This window comes from Panthera onca, chromosome B2 (assembly GCF_046562875.1).
Source record: "Panthera onca isolate mPanOnc1 chromosome B2, mPanOnc1 haplotype 2, whole genome shotgun sequence".
Taxonomy (NCBI): Eukaryota; Metazoa; Chordata; class Mammalia; order Carnivora; family Felidae; genus Panthera; species Panthera onca.
Genome location: NC_138343.1, coordinates 124,646,590 through 124,664,634, shown reverse-complemented (window position 1 = coordinate 124,664,634; position 18,045 = coordinate 124,646,590). Strand labels below are relative to the sequence as shown.

General features: G+C 36.9%; 1 protein-coding gene across 5 annotated transcripts in view; it reads left to right on the top strand.

Moving 5' to 3' along the window:
• The window catches only part of REPS1 (RALBP1 associated Eps domain containing 1), an 88,488-nt gene that overhangs the window by 55,396 nt on the left and 15,047 nt on the right, over window positions 1-18,045 (top strand). For 3 of the 5 annotated variants that reach the window (XM_060616785.3, XM_060616783.3, XM_060616782.3), the window contains exons 9-10: window positions 9,400-9,521; window positions 13,025-13,105. In XM_060616785.3, coding sequence (XP_060472768.1) covers window positions 9,400-9,521; window positions 13,025-13,105 — 203 coding nt within the window. The remainder of the gene's footprint in view (window positions 1-9,399; window positions 9,522-13,024; window positions 13,106-18,045) is intronic. The other 2 variants (XM_060616787.3, XM_060616786.3) reach the window with 1 other exon arrangement.

Below are 18,045 nucleotides of genomic sequence, written 5' to 3'. Positions count from 1 at the left end.
AAAAAAATATGAGCCTGGAAGAGCCTGGAGCCTGCTTCAGATTCTCTGTCTCCCTCTCTCTCTGCCCCTCCTCCACTCACACTCTGTCTCTCAAAAATGAATAAAAATGTTAAATAAATAAAATAAAATAAAATAAGCCTGAGATTCATAGTACACAAAGTCCTTTGTATATAGAAATTGTGTGACACTGTAGGTCACTCAATATCCACAAAAATAATTTAAAATAGCTGTGTTTTTAGAAGTTCACTTTAGAAGTTTTAAAAGTTAAAAGGCAAATACCCAAAGAGTTTCCTTTGGCGGAGGTTGCTTTGGGATTCTCTTTGGAGCCTTTCTGACTCACAGGCAAAAGTAGTTCCTGTTCCTCTGATCTCTCATAATATTGCCTACATGCTGCTTGTTATGGCACACACATTACACCGAATCCTGTTTTGTTTTGTTTTGTTTTGTTTTGGTTTCCTCTTTCTACTACCTCTTTGAGCTCTTTAAAAACAAACAAACAAACAAAAAAACAAGAAATGTATCGTGTTCATTATAGTATCCTAAGGACCTAGCACTTGGCCAGGCAGGTACTAATAAGTTGTTCAGCAAATAATTATTGAGTGAATTAATGGTAAATGTGTGCCACTTTTAAAGTAGGATATTTTTCTTAACACGTTTCTTTGAAACATGGCTGTTTGTTACCATAAATTTGTGATGTTGGGGCATACTAAATTATTAGCTCTGCAGGTATTCTGTGTTGGCAATTTAAGTAACTTAAAAAATAAATGATGAATACTGGTGACTTAAGTTACAGCCACTTGGGGTAACAAGTTAGGCTTTCTATATGCATGCAAACATGGGTTGGGTTGGGGACATATGTAATTTTTCCAAAATTATTTGATGAGGTTTTTAGGATTAAATGTCAGGTAAAACAGAATAACTAATGATCTGTAAGTGGAGTGCTTATGTGGGCCTGAATTAAAATACTTAATATTTGACATCAGCACTGAATCGGGCAGCTGGGGTAAATAAACAAGGAAACTTGGTTTTTATTGTCTTACCAAAAGAAAAAAGAAGCATACAAAAATTCATCTATGGAAACACCTTTGTGAAGTCTTCAAGGACAAAACCAAACATGTTGGGATACTGTGCACCTTCAGCTCAATCCACAGAGAATCTTCTTTAGAGCACAGTTTCAATTTGACATATATTTTTTGTGATTATTTGGTAATATCTCCCTCTTAAACTAGCCTGGAAGATCCTAGGCGGGTAGTAACTGGATCGTTCTTGTTCATTGTGTCTCAGCACCTGGCAGGGTGCAAACTGAGTATGTAAGTAGGCGTTCACGTTTTTTGAAATGACTAAGTGGCTGAACCACTTGTTTTTAAAACTGTTTTCTGTCTTCATACCACCCTGCTCGCATGAGTAGTAGTATCTGTTTGGGACGCTCAGAGACTGGGTGAAGTTATTCCCTGTTGTCTCCTCCTCCATCATCACTGCTTCATAGTAAATTGAGCGTCTTTCATTGTTGCTGAGATGATACGTAGTAGCACAGATCCCCAATCTCCTTGCAGTACTTCTAATATGAATAGACAGTTTTTAATGTTTACTTATTTTTGAGAGAGAGCATGAGGGAGCACAAGCTGGGGAGGGACAGGGAGGGGGAACAGAGGATCCAAAGCAGGCCCTATGCTGATTGCAGAGAGCCCCATGTGGGGTTCGAACTCACAAACCGTGAGATCGTGATCTGAGCCCAAGTCAGACACTTAACTGACTGAGCCACCCAGATGTCCCTAAACATGAATTTTTTTTTTTTTTTTTAACATTTATTTATTTTTGAGACAGAGAGAGACAGAGCATGAACAGGGGAGGGTCAGAGAGAGGGAGACACAGAATCGGAAGCAGGCTCCAGGCTCTGAGCTGTCAGCACAGAGCCCGACACGGGGCTCGAACCCACGGACCGTGAGATCATGACCTGAGCCGAAGTCGGCTGCCTAACCGACTGAGCCACCCAGGCACCCCAACATGAATATTTTTTAAAGCCACAAACTTTTTATGGATAGTTTACCAAAAATCCATACTTGAGACTAGCTTGATGCCAATCATTGTTGACTTTTCTGTTTATCCAGAAACTTTTAACATAGAAAAGGCCAACACAGGAACACATGCAGATACCTGTTTTCACACAAGTACACACTATATATCCTTGATTTTTTTTATAGTGTTGAACATCTTTGCACTTTGTCGCATATAGGGCTGTCATATTCTTTATCATACAGTGTATTCCATAATATAGATGTGGCTTAATTTAACCAATGTCTTACTAACGGATTTTTGGATAGTTTCTTGACTTTACCTTTAAAACAGTGCTGCAAAAAAGATACATATATCTTTATTTTCTACAAAGAATCCTAAATCTTTATTTATTAAAAAAAAGCTTTTTTTTTATTTTTACTTATTTTGAGAGAGGGGGAGAGAGAATCCCAAGCAGGCTCCACACTGTCAGGGGCTTAGACTCATGAACTGTGAGATCATGACCTGAGCCAAAACTAAGAGTCAGTGGTTCAACCAACTGAGCCACCCAGGTTTCCCTCAATCTTTATTTTTGAAAATTCACTCTCCCAAATGACTTCAGTTGCAGAGGAAAAAATAAAGTAAACACTAATATTCATCGTTACCTTTACACCTAAGGAATTACTTCTCAAGCCTTCCCCTCCCCCCCATACACACATATATACATTCTTAACATTAGTGTCCTTTTTTTCCAGATAGTTGGTTGTTGTATGTGACAAATCAGTACAATTCCAAATATTGGCAAAAATGCACCGTTTAATGAAATTGGTCAAAATGATTAGAACTCCATAAATTCCTGGCAAAGACACTGACAACAAGATTAGATCATACTTAAAGGAGAAAATCTCTACAAGGATGACGTGGTAGGGGCTTTGAAAGATTATGGTTTAGGAGCGCCTGGATGGCTGGATGGTTAAACATTCAACTCCTGATTTCGGCTCAGGTCATGATCTCGTGGTTCATGAGTTTGAGCCCTGTGTCAGGCTCTGTGCTGACAGTGTGGATCCTGCTTGGGATTCTCTCTTCCTCTCTCTCTGCCCCTTCCCTGCTCGTGCTCTCTCTCAAAATAAATAAGATTAAAAAAAAAGAATAAGTAGAGGATTATGGTTTAAATATCAGAGCTTTAGTAATAGTCCTTGTGAATAATTATGATACTTTAAATTATTTTTTGTATAAAGGACAAATTTTGTACTTTTTCTTTACAATTGTGATATGAAGCTCAAAAGTGAAACAAAAGACCTCTATCTTCCTCTGTAGGAAAGAGAACTCCATGGAGGGGCCCCTTGGTGGCTCAGTCGGTTAAGCGTCTGACTTCAGCTCAGGTCATGATCTCACGGTTCATGAGTTCAAGCCCCGTGTCAGGCTCTGTGCTGACAGCTCAGAGCCTGGAGTCCGCTTCCGTTTCTGTGTCTCCCTCTCTCTCTGCCCCAACCCTGCTCATGCTCATGCTGTCTGTCTCTTAGAAATAAATAAATGTTAAAAAAATTTTTTTGTACGTAAAAAAGGAAAGAGAAGTCCCTGGAAATAAATGAAAGCATTGTCATCTTGCTCAATATTTTGTCTTTATTTACTGTGTTTAAGTATAGGCCCTCAGTAAATGTTCACTGATTGAATTCTTACTTTTATTAATTTTGCCACCAAATTGCACCCCAGAATTATAACATCTTTTATTCTTTGGTCTTGATACTCATTTTCACAATTTTCTGTGTTAAGTTTTGAAAACAAAGCCCTACATAAATTATTTTTTCTTCATGAAATTTTAGTTATTTTAACTGGATTCACATAGATGTACTTCTTCCATTTTTAGCTGTTCTTGGATGATGGGAACCTTCTATGTATCTGTAGATTATATTCTTTGAAGTATAGTAGCTGAGTCAGATAATAGTTCCTATAAAAGATCAGTACTGCAAAAAAAAAAAAAAGTCAACAGTTTACAATTTAATTAGGATTTGGAGTGAATGTTTCTTTTCAAACATTGTACACGTTTTTGTACTTAAAAAATCCTTGGTTTTAATTTAAAACTGGTGAACTATGTAGACTGTATAAAGGTCTGCTTACTGAATAAGTTTGCATTTTGTGGAGTGTTGAAGAAGAGTAAAATTAATTTTTCAAATAGAATGTAGTTTTTTAATGGGTATAATATCAAAACAAAGCATAGTATACCTTAAATTCTTTAATTTCTTTTTGCATATCCATTGTTTGCCCCTGTCTTTTAAGTATGCATGAAAAATGTACCATTAGTAGTTTTACTTGAAGACTTAACGTTTATCCAAACCAGTTTATTTTTTGTTTTAAGTACTTTTTTATAAGAATAATATTCACATTTCAAATAAGACATGTAGCTGCTTATGCTTTAACAAAGCTATTAAATGAGATTGCAGCTTTGACTGAGGTTTCATGATTGAAGGATTCTTCCTACCTTTATTTTGCTACTTGAAAGCAAAATAAGTTTTAAACCCTAAGACTCTAGGGAGCATATATATTTCTATCAGATTAATAACCACCGGCAGTCATTTTTGAAGCAGTGTTAGCATGTTAGTGTAACAATGGAAAGATAAACCTAGAATAAAACCAAAGGTCTTTGAGAAAGACCAGTGTTCAGCAGGCACACTGTACTGACCCGAATCTGGGAACTTTTCAGAATCTTTGGAGGCTAGAAGGATGGAAACTACTGACAGGGTTTTTATTTTCTGGTGTGATCCTAAAAATACAGTTTGCACTCATCTAATATAATCATTTCTAACTTTAAATGTAGATTGACAGAATGTCAGTGTGATCACACTGGGTTGTGTCTTCCAGATCCACTTTTATACATGGAAATACTTTTTGCATAACAGCCCTTTTGGGGTTTACTTTAACCAATAATTTAGGCTCATGCTCTTCTTTTTCAGCCCTGATGCTCTGATGATGTCAGGGGCAGAGCAGAACCCTCAGGAGGGAGGCAGGGTTGACACAGTGTTCCAGCGGGAGGCTAGGTTGGAACACTGCATCAGGTAAGCGTAAAACTACGCCCCTGCCTCCGCAAGATACAGTCTTAAAGACTAACTTCTGTGGGTGGGCGTGAAGCTCTTGGTTGGCATTTATAGGGAGCCAGGTGGAAGGAGGTGCGGTTCACTTACAGACCTAGTGCTTCTCAGTCTCATGACTGTTAGTTTCTAGAACATAGGTAATTTGTTCTTTTTCTACTACCATTTGTTGTTCTATGTAAGAGGCGATGTGTGATTTTGCTAATTTATTCTAGAAATAAATTTTGGATTTCTAGGACAGTGAGTTTTCACACTTTTTAGTCTTAGGACCCCTTTACATTCTTAAAAATTATTGTGGACCACAAAAGAGTTTATGCGGACGAGATCTATCGGTAATTACCTATTCAACAAAATAGTTACCCTTTTAGAAATTAAAACTGATAGATTTTATGCTTTATTTTAAAATAACAATAGAACACCTTTTACGTATTAACAGATATTTTAAGGAAAATAATCGTATTCTCCAAAATAAAAAAAATTATAAAAAGGATGGCATTGTTTTACATCTTTGCAAACCTCTTTAATATCTGGTTTAATAGAAGACAGCTAGATTCTCATATTTGCTTTTGCATTCAGTCTGTTGGATATGTTACGTTGTTGGAAATGTGTCAGGAATTGGCAAACTAAAGGCTGAGGACCAAACAGTCTGCTGTCTCTGTGTAGTCCACAAGCACAATGGGGTGGTGGTGGTTTTTTTAATCGAGGTGCGGGGGGGGGGGGGGGGGGGCAGTATTTCATGATACATGAAATTTATATGAAATTAAAATTTTACTTCCGCAAATGAAATTTTATTGGACTACAAACCAACCTCATTCCTTCACACATTATTTCTGGCTGCTTTTGCACTGCAATAGTTGCATGTTTGCAGCAGAGACCATATAGGCCGTCTGCAAAGCCTAAAATATATACTGTCTGGCCTTTGTAGAAAAAGGTTGCCAGTCTCTAATACATGAAGAAAACGTGGCCTCAGTAGTAAAAGGGAGGACTATTTTCAGATAATTACAGATGTTCTTTGGTACTACTCCAAAACTCAACAGATGGTAATTTCTTAAAGGTTAATTGAGAGCCGAAACCATATAGATGAATTGTTTGTACTGTTACATCAAAATCCATAGGTTTGCCTTGCACTTTGAATACACTTTGAGCGAATCTTTTACCCCACGCGTGATTTTGTAACTTAGCGCATTGATTACTTGTAAAACATCAGTTTACTGAGTTATACAGACCTTTCAAACATTGGGACATTTTATTATAAAATGTTCAAAAAGCGTATATGTTAACATAACCTATCTTATCAAAGAAGCATTGTGAAGTTCTTGAGAGTCTGGGCATGGATACACATTTTCCAAAATTCTTATTTTTTGCTTGAAAGCTCAAACTTTGTCATTTGTAACAAATACTGAAGACAGTTGGTTTTCCTGGAAGTGGCAGGCTCACTTAATTCATTTTTGAGAAAATGCCTGCCCCATATCCAAGTCTGAATAATTATAGTTTATCAGCTATTCTTTCAAGGAAAATGGTGTTCCATGACAAAAGTGGCCTGTTCAGCTGACAACTGAGTCATACAAGTACTTTTCCTTGACACCACTGCAATCCTGGATATGAAGTAGAGTGCTTTGTATACGTTTCCCTTTTTTTTTTTTTTTTTTTTTTTGCCATGCAGAGTATTGAGACGTGTTTTCAGGGTTGAGGTTTCATAAAAATAATTTTTAGTGTGATAATTGTGAGTGTTCTTCAGTGAAGTTGTCATGCTTGTTTATTTTAACTGGAATGTGTGGGGTGAAGGATATAATGACTAATATATTTTGGTGCCACTGCCTCGATTTTTGCTTATTGATAAGCCAGCAGTTCTACCCACCATTGCTTTTGCTTCATTGTTGTAGGTGCCATCACAGGAAAAAGCATTATTATCATTACAAAAACCATTTTGACTTTTCAGAGCCCGTAAAAAGTCCCGGGGATCCCCAGGGGTCCATGGACCACAGTTTGAGAATTGGTACTCGAGGAAAATAACTATTAGAATAATTATGAAGTACAATTATTTGGGTGGCTAACATTTCACTTCTCGGCCTCAAGAGGCTGGACCCAAGGCAGTTTTGTACCAGTGAACCAAAGAGGTTCCCAGAATCTACCCTAAATTGTAACTGCCCTGAAGTGGGGGTAGGGTGCAGTCTGATCCTAAATTTATAAGTAGAAGACTGAGACAGGAGAACAGAAGTCTGGAAAGCTAAACCAGAGCCCCAGTTTGCCCTGAGATGACATTTCAAACCTCACTGATACAGTCTGACTTTAGATAGATAGGTTCTTTTGAAAATTAATCATTCTGTAGTTAAGACTATTCTAATTCTGCTTTTCTCCATATGAATACCTGCTTTGGGGTATCTCTGACGTTGCTTCATTCACCATCCTCATTTCACTTAGAGCGAACAGTCAAATTTATAGCCATTATCTTCCTTTCCTTAACTTCCTTTCCCTTGGTAATCATAGGGGGAAAAGTCCATAATTTTCGTTCACACTGAGAACTACAATGGATTTATTATAAATAATGTTTTCATTAGTCGTTCTCTGAGAGCTTTGAGCCTTCATAGAATATTATAGGAGGCATTGGTTCTACGCCACTCGGACACGTTTATTGACAAAGGGACGAGATTAAGAAAAAAGTAGCAACTATTCTTGATCTTAGAAAACAAAAGTTTATCAAAATATCATGCTGGACTGCAAATTAGGACTTAAAGAAGTTATGTCAGGGTACGCGAATGGCAAATTTGAGATAGCCATGGAACAGAAATGGGGCAAAGAGAAATTCTGAGAACTTTTTCAAAATGTCAACAGGTAATTTTTGTTTTAGGAAAGTAACAGTAAAGAAGAATGAATTTAAATGGAGAACCTGAAAGTAACTCAAAAAATATTTGAGTGCCTGCTATGTATTAGGTCCTCTGTTAGGCCCTAAAATATAAAGGATTTGCTTATGAATAGGTTGAAAGGTAAAAACCTTTATATTGCTAAGTTATATGGCCATCTATTAGGAATTTGAAGTACAGTGCTAAGTTAATGGCGGATGTCTTTCTGATGGAGAAACTCAGGTGCTGTTTTATTCAACTTGCCCATGGTCAAACAGTGAGATGGTGACAGATTTTAGAATCATATTTTTGTTATAGGTTCTCAATAGATTAAGTAGTCCCATTAACTTGGCAATGAATCTGATTTTCAGGCTGGGATTATATTCAAAACCATGTAAAATTTGGGAAAATTGGATTCAGAGTTTAGTTGCCGTTGAAATTCCTTCTGTTTTTACATTGGAATGTAATTACATTGTAATGTAATTATACATTGTAATGATAAAAGTTGGCTTATTGACCTTGCTTTTTGCCCAAGCCTGGGGCCTTTCCTTTCCTTTTGCTGTCTGCCTTGCCAATATATGCTGCTTTTTGGTAACGGGGAGGTTTGCAGAGAAAATGTGAGTGAATGAGTTCCAAATCAGCAGTTTCCAAATTATATTCCAAGGGAATTTGGAAGGATTTTGTTTGATAAAAATGGTTTGTGTTTGGGAAAAACTGGTTAAATAAAGTTTATTTGTTCAAGGACATTACAAGTCTTTGATACACAGGAGTGCATGGGGATGTTCAACAGGGAGTTATAGTATCACCACATTTATTTGAACAGGAAGCCTAATTTTTTAAAGCACCTTAATGATTAGTCTTCCATGAAATATACTCTGGGAACTGGTGTGAGATTATTAGAAAATGATTCAAAATAAACCATAAGAGACTCTGAAATAGAGAACAAACTGAGAGTTGCTCAAGGGGTATTGGTGGGGGGTGGGCTAAATGGGTGATAGGCATTAAGGGGGGCTCTGGTTGAGATGAGCACTGGGTGTTATAAGTAAGTGATGAATCACTAAATTCTATTCCTGAAATCATTATTACACCATATGTTAACCAACTTGGATTTAAATAAAAAAAGACATCTAGTCAAGTAAGATAAATAAAATAAAATTAAAATAAAATAAAATAAAATAAATTATTCAGAGCATGTGCCTATTGCATTTGTTGTTATGTGTAACACTCTTTTTTTCTATTTGTGCCTGACTCGATTTTATTTTCATGGAAAGCTATGGTTCCGAGTAGACAATACATAGCATTAATAAGTATTGCCTGATTATTTGATTTTTAAAGTGTTTTTTGGGGGGAGCATAAGGAAAGGAAATTCAGTTTATAAATTACTGCTTTTGAAAATCTTCTGTTCGATTTTCTTTTATAAGTAAATATTCCTAAACTAAAATGTATTGTTTATAGAGAATTTCTCTGTTTTTCAATTGCAGACGTTGGGGATCAGCCAGGTGAGGTAGGTTATTCAGGCTCTCCTGCAGAAGCACCTCCAAGCAAGTCGCCGTCAATGCCGTCACTAAACCAGACTTGGCCTGAGTTGAATCAGAGCAGTGAGGTTAGCAGATCTTCCCTTTTCTTTTACTAACATTAACTATTTTAAGGTAAGAAGTTCCAGACAGAGTAATTTCAGCAGATAGCTCTGTCAGTATGCATGCATGAGAGAACATACCCAATATGACTGTGATAAAGGTTTATAATGACGTGACTGAGCTTTTCCAAGTATTTTTCATAATAAATACTATCGTTTGGTTCCCAGCACTTATTCCTGCTAAAGCCTTGTGAGTTAGATGGGGCAGACACATGAAGTTAACAAAGGGGTGGATATCTTGGCCCACGTATCTCATAGCCAGAGAGGGTCTGGAGCTAAGATTTAAACACAGATCCTTGACCTTCAGTCAGCTGTGCCCACCGTATCACACTGTCTTCTCATTTCCTGTAAGCAAGGTATGTGATAATATATTCCGTATCTCAGCATTGGAAGCGAGTGTGAGAAGTCACTCTCCAGCTTTCCACATGAAGAAAGCATTTTCTACAACCCAAGCTATTTATAATAATTTAGTTCTATGCTATACAAAATGGAACGATTTAACTACTAAATACAGTGGCTAAAAGATAAATCGTGCCAGACCAAGCACAGCATGCAAAACAGAATTTGAGACCAAATACACTGCCTCCCCCCATTACTTGAGCTCCTCTATAGAAAACAATAGAAATAGGGCCACTCTGATTAGAAAAAAAAAAAGCCCAGAGGCCCTCCCATAGGGCCACTCCGATTAGAAAAAGAGAAGGCCCGAGGTCCCCCCACTCTGCTAAACCTTAATGCTGCATGAAACTCCTAGGAAACCACTGGCGCAGTCTGTGAGAGCAGCTTTCTTTGTGAACAAGTACTTTTTTTCTTCTGGTTTTTAATATCACTTTTATAGTGCTACAAACCTAGAAGCTTGTTGTTTCAGGAAAAATTCTAAGCTTTCTATGTTTTCCATGTATTTTAAAGGCTGAAAAACACTAGATGGAAGGGACACTAGTTAATTTTACATAGTTGGAAAGCAGAGAAGGAACTGGCAAGTTTTAAGTACTTGCAGCTGCTTTATGACATAATCACAGATATGTGTCTGAGACCTTGTAACATACATTTATCATAAAATAACCATCTAAGTCCTTGTTAGAGGGAGGAAGTAAGGCTTAAAAGAATTTACTGGTAGGAAAAAAAATTTACTAGTAGGCTTTATAGAAAGTATGGTCAGTTTTCTTGAAATCACTAATTTTTGCTACATTTATTCATTTGTCATTTTTAAAAGCACTATCAGATTAAAGGAATATTTATATTCCATTGATATCAGTTCATAAATAAAAGCAGCTCATTCTAAATCAACTCAGTTCTAAAGCCCATCTTCGTTCTCAGTAAAATTGCATGTGATCATTAAAGACGAGGAATGGAGTCCCTTCCAAATTCTGATTTCAGTAGTTGCATTTTCCCTTCAATATTCCTAACAAGTTTCATTTTGTAGTATTTGCTACCATGTTCATGAGTGTCACAATTTTTTTTAACTACATGTGAAAAATCAGAATGTTACTAAAACTAACATTGATTTTGAGACATTTTAATAGTATTTATAAAAAGGATATATACTTAGGATATGGAATTTAAATTATATTTTAATTTTCTACCACAAAGCACTAACACTCTTTCAGCAAATACTCAGCACCTGCAAACACGGACGGGGCACTGATTAACACTAATAATGGCACCTCACATTTGTCGAGCATCAATTTTGCTGTGCCAGCTCTGTCCAAAAAGCTCTCACATGTGTTAACTCCTGACAGCTTCGTCACAACCTTGTGATACAGGTATTATTAGCCTCATGTTACAGATGGTGAAACTGAAGCACAGAGAGGTTCAATAACTCGCCTAAGGTCATACAGGATGACTAGGAATCAACTAGGATTCCAGCAGTCTGGTTCCAGAGCATGCTTTTAGCCATTATACTAACGTAAAGATCTGGGTGTTTCTCTGCTCTCCAGGTAGCTTACATATAACCTTAAAAAACCCAAGTAAAACTTCATGCCACCAGATAAGATAGGTAATGCCTTTTTTTTTTTTTTTTTTTTTTTTGGCAAAAGTCTTCTGCATCTAAACTTTTCTCCATAATTAGATAATTAGGATTTTAAAAATTTCTTCTCTACCCCTGCAACAATAATTATTGAAGAAACTGATTATATTGACATCACTGAAGTGATGTCCATGACAAAAGTGAATTGTTGTGGGTTTTCTTTATTCAAGAATCATTTTGAATGCATTAGTATTTCTATCTTAATTTTTATGAAAAAACTTATCTAGAGGGAGAGTTGTTGAATGGTTTATATTATCTATTTTTGTAGATAATTTTCATCAGCGTATTTGCTAATCTTTAATTTCTACATGTCTTCTCAAATTGAATATCACTATTTTAAATAGTAAGTCGAACTTTGAAGCATAAAAATGTATACTTTTCCACACTGAATTATAGAAAGGATTTTGGCTAATAGAGTAGGGTGTGTCTGTGTGTAAACATTTGTGTGTATATATTGTACATGTGTAGATGTTTTTCCTTCTTCAGAGAATAACCGATAATTCTGAATCCAATTTTAATGCAATTTTGATATAAAATTCTTAGCTATTTTATTACTAAGATCTCCCAAACAAATGGAATTTACTAAAATTAACGTATGATCACTCCACCTGTTTTAAGAGGTATGATATTTGTGTACCTCTTTTAGAGAGTAGTATTTCATATCAAAATATGTCTTCTATACATAACACAAACTCAGATGCTTGATTTGCTCTCATTGTGGCCGCATTCTGATTTTTCTAGCATGGGGTGGGGGGCGGTGCCTGATGGGCAGTTCTGTCTTGTGGTCTGGCATGGCCCTGTTCGTAGTGCTGATGGCAGGGGTTGACTTGCTACAGATTGACATAAGCTCAAACATATATTAATTCCAGAAATCTTTTCATTTTACCTCAATTATATTTTATTAAATATCTCTGCATACGGATAAAATATGTGCACGTACATAATAGAATCATCTTTCAGGGGTCGCACTGGCAAGTCACAGTGACTTGCTTTGTTTTGACCAAAACTTTGGTACACAGGATTCATTTAGCATCACCAAATCAATACATTAACGTTAGAATTTTGAAAGAAGGATTTGAAGTAATACTTGCTCTAGTCAAGACCAACCCCTTCACATTTTAACTTTGTTGTCATTTATATCACTTAGATTCTCTTCCTACAGGGTGTTTTGAGTTTTAATTCTGTGACACTTTGAATCTCTCCCGTTGAGATTGCAATAAATTGTTATTCTACGTTGGAATGTGAAGCTGCCCGCCTTAACATTTTAAGATGACCCAGCATAGAGAAGTATAAAATGTTTATGGAAACACAGCAATTACGGAATTTTGTCAGGCCTTTGAAACACAACTTGCAGTGCAACCTCTGAATTACTTTGCTAAATCTTCTCCAGTGATCTTTGACTCCATCTTTCTCATCATGCTGACTTGTCTCTCCTCTGTCTGTTCAGCAGTGGGAGACATTTAGTGAACGCTCTTCAAGCTCACAAACTCTGACCCAATTTGATTCTAACATTGCACCAGCTGATCCTGTAAGTCAATCACTTAGCTTGCTTGTTTGAAATTAATTTTATTAACCCAAATTTCCATTCATTATGGTTTTTAGCTGATATGCATGATTGAGTGGAGTGCTTAGAGGGAAATGGTGGCAGGCTTTTCAATTTTTGTGTGCTTAATGGTGGAAAGAACATTTTTTTTTTTTTATCATTCTCTGTATTTTCTAGTTATTTTGATGACAGAAAACTGTACGTTTTTACAATCTGGTATATGTGTCTAAGGAAGTATTTTGTGAAAATTGGTTTAGCTGACCTTGTTTTCATTTGCTAATTAAGTGTATGTTCTAGTAAACATATACTGTGTATCTCAGTGAGTGACACTTAGTAATACTGTTTTATTTGTATGCTTACACATCATGTAATATGTACTATGTATGTAAATATGCAGTGTCCTCTTTTATTTTAATAGTCCAGATGATATGGCTTTGACTTAATTAGTATGTTGAGTTCTGTTATACAGAATCAAGCTCAGCAAAAGAATACAGAGTTGTTGGTCACAGATTCCCATTGTGCAAGAGAGCCTCCGTCTTGTCTTCCTGTGGCTCACTGTGTTGCTTTGAAAATGCTACAAAGTTCACATCTCAGATTTAAAAAATAAATTCTATCCCCATAGAATTAATTTCATATATGCCCAACTTGTCCCTCAAATTATTTGAAAACTTCAAAACCATAGCTATTAACCATTCTTCTCACTGTTCACTCCTCCTTTTCCTTTTATTTTTTCTCTTAAAGAGAAGGACATGCTAATAAGCACCTTTCAAAAAGAAAAGAGGAAGTAAGTAGGAAGGAAGGGAAGAAGAGAGTAAAGGTAGGATTTTTTTTTTTAAATGAGTTGAGTGAAAAGATACCGAAAAAGTGACAAGGCATTCTTTTTAGATGTTTCTGATCAAAGACAGCCATTAGTTTTTAATTAAATATAGAAATAGCCTTATTTAATGTGGATCTAGAAGAAATGGCATTTAAAGATAGTAGTACATCTTAGTAGTTTAAATGAATGGATCTTTCGTGTGCTTCATAATTTTAAAAAATTTGTATCTGTGAAATAGTGAGGATGCTGTTATATTGAAAACAGATAACTTATGGAAGTGTTTTAAGTGTCTGTTTCATAGTTCATTAACTATGTAGATCATCTGCCTTTTGCTTCTCTTACTGCTGTTTTGAGGGCATTAGTCTTCAGTTTTGATCTGAAAATTAAGGAGGAATAAAAAAACAAAATATAATTTCTGCTGCTTATTAGGGCCGTAATTAAGGTCTTTTGGGAAGTGACAGGTGCTATGAGCTGAAAGACAGTTTACCTTCACTCTAAGATTTATTTCTCCATATTATTCTTGTCTCCTACTTAGTCAAGTTATTTTTATTTAAAATACTTAATGGAAGTCCTTTTTTGAGAAGGCAAGTTTGATGTAGCAATAAAGAAATGCTCTGTTTTATTCTCTAACCCTTAAGAGAGGTGAAAATAATCATGGTATGACGATTTCTTGTCAGGCCAGGAAAGAACATTATGTATAAAAATATAAAACTCAGAGGCAAAATAAATTGAGTCATGACTGGCAGGAAATGCCAGGAAATATTTGATTTCATAATATTGATGTTCTTGTAACCTTTTGGAAAAAAATACCCAAATTTATGAATTCTGGCTCTAGTGTTGAAAATGATATGGCTCCACACTTTATTTTTTTTATCTTCAGTGTGGCAGGAGGTTCTAGGATATTGTTAATTGCTATTTTTAACTTGAATTTAGATCTGTAAACTTGATAAAGTTGGCAGTCTTAACTGTTTATAATCTGGTACCTAGAAATATCTTTTCTCTGTTACGGTGCTAAACTTAAATCTAAACTTTGTTCCCCAACTAGTAATCTCACTTTAAACCTGGCATTAGGAAAATGCCCTGCTCCCATCGAGGATCTAATAAGTTCTTACCCTTCGCTCAATGCTTATCTGGCGTACTGTCTTCTACAGAACACAGCCTATACCCACAATCCCAAATGATCCTTTGCAAGGCTTCAATAAATAATTACAAATGTGTAAATAAGGTCCACACGGATTAGAAGAGAGTCGCCTAAGAGAAAAATACCACTGCAGTTCTAATATGCATTTACATACCTTACAGTGTTGGAAACATTTAATGGAATGGTTTTTAAAAGCTAAAAATTATAATTAGCCATTTGCTCAACAAGGTGAAAGTCTGTGAAAAGCCCCACACTTCTCTGTAGCACGTAGAGACATCTATATCACCCAGTACAGTGACCCCACATGCACACCGAGATGGGTAATTTTTAGGCTCCCAGAATTGTGATGAAATTGAGTTTCTGATAGCTCATTTCCAGAAACTTGATTGCTTTTGTTGAACTACTTTATCATTAATAGCCTCTGGTAGAATCTGCTTCTGCTACTAAATTCTAGACTGATGAGAAGTGTAATGCTCTAGTCTTTGCCATGATGTATGCCCGATCTCGAGTGCCGCCGAACTTCTGAGTAATTCAGGGTATAAAAAGGAAGTGTAGTTTGCTTACAGATTATGCCCAGCCAACTCACCTGGTTTGGTGGGGCCCCCTTCTAAGTGCCTCTGATGCTCCCTAGGGATGTAAAATGTCACACACACACAAACACAAATTCCAGTCTTAAGTAGACCACAGCTTAATCATTATAAGTGGATGGTTATAATACAGCTGATTGTGATAATTATCATATATAGTCGTGAGCAGGATTGTGGGCAGAATACTGTGAGCTCACTCAACCCAGTGTATTTGGGCAAGTTTTCACAAAAGAGGTTATGTTTGTATGCTGAGGTTTGAGTGAAACTCTGAATTGGCAGGAGTGGACAAGGGCATCCCAAGCAGAGAGAATATCACAAGCAGATCTGGTAAGTGGCAAGAGTATAGGGTAGACGTGTGGTTGGCGATTCGAATGATGGGGCTAAGGGTTGAAACCAGACTGGGAAGAACTTTGTGTGCTAGACCAGGGATCTGAACTTAATCTCCTAGACACGAGGAGCCAGCCGGGAGTGCCGTGACAAGATGAGGTGAGAAAGGCAGTTAGGGAAGATCACTCAGGCAGGAAACAATGTGAAGGATCAATGGGAACAAGAGAGAGCAAGCTGGTAAGTGACACAGAAGTGGAAAGTAGGCAGACTGGCTTCAGACAGGATAATGGGATTTAAGGCAAGTGGAAACTACAGATAAATGAGCATAATATATTTAAAATGTGTACATGAAATCAGATGTCCAAATATATGACACAAATGTGCCATAAGTGATTAGGAATGAGTTTCCTAGAGGTGATGAGGTGATTTGAGTAGGTGGAAGAAACTGGGCAGAGCCTGCTAGTCAGTCTTCCTACTTTTTTCTCTGTAAATTTGGGGATGCTAATTTGGAGCAGAGAAGGTGTTACTTTGGCATCTTGTGGCTCAGGACTCAGAAGCCTGTAGGCGTTCATGGTTCTTGATTTGGATGTGGAAATGCTCAGAGGCAAAGCTCTCTGTCCTGCTGCAAGTCTCAATCACAAGCGAAGCTTCTGACACATACGGCAGTTGGAGGTTAGGCCTGTCATCTGTGTAAAGCCCTGCGAGGAGCCGCCTTGTCCTGCAGCGGGTACAGCCGTTGCGGGCTCCCAGCAACCGGTGGTTGCATGACTGAAGTATGTGACCCAGAATTGATTTGCTGGCACAGAAACTTAACAGAAATTATTTGGAGGATGAATAGAACATTCATGATTTTCTTTTCTTGGGATCATTATCGCGACTTCCATGGAGTATACTGGAAGTATATAAAAAGACTACTTAATCGTTCCAACTGTTACAAGTTCTATGTATCTGATTTTATACACACGCAGAATATATATTAGATGAATATTATGAGTTAAAACATCTAAGAAGGTTTTTTTGCTTGTTTTTTCCTAGTTTGGGGTTTGGAGTTAAGAACTTATCTCACGAACTATCATTTTTTTCTCCTTTGACCTTGCCTTACGGGGTTAAATTCTGATTCTCATGGCATTTATTTCTGCCACGAACATTGTGAGTTAAGAAAGTAGTATTTATCCCCTAAAGCCGTGTTTTTTATAACCGTAAATACAACAAAGAACATCTTATGTGTATTGTTAACATATTTCCCTGAGAATGACTCTTTATTATATGAGAAGTCTAAACTTGTATCCACATATGTATTCATATTTATAACTGTGATTTTAGAGTTGTAGAGGAAATGTTCGAACTTTGTCCAGAGCCTTGGTGGTATGGGGGCAGAAAATTGCTACGAATGGGTGTGTCAGTACAATTGCAACAAAAAATTCATTTGTCATAATTTGGTTGGATGTAGAGATTGCGAGAGTAAGCCAGGGAGACCTGTCAAACAAGAGACAGTGTCATGGAACTGAACTTTGTCTAGCAGAGACTTCGTGTCGCCTGCTACTCTCAACCAAAAATGGTGTCTGACTTAAACCGAAAAGTCCTGATCCTTCACACTGAATCATAAACATAACTCATAACTAGATGTCTGAAATTTCAGGATCTCAAGTTTAGTCTTTAGTAGGAGCACACACAAAATAGGAACTGACTCTTCATAGAAGGAACTGAGCCCCCTAGCAGTAGTGGTCAGTTGCTATTCAGCCAAATGCTTGATCCCATTCTGGTCCCTCCCCTGTGGGTCTCAGCTGCCAGGGCCAGGTCTACCTCATACCCAGGTGCACCTTTCTCCTTCTCTTCTCTTTAAGAGGCTTGTCTCCATCCTCTCTTCTTACTTTGCTCTTTTCGTTCTTTTCTGAAGTCTGTTTGGCCAGTTTCCTTACTCCTTTAACTACACTTGCCACTCACGAAGGGATTTCAGATGTATTACAGTCATGAAGAGGTTTAAGAAAAATGTGAAAATGTTGAGAGTAGGAGTCTTATTCCTCTTAAAAAACGCATGCCTTTGTGGAAGTTT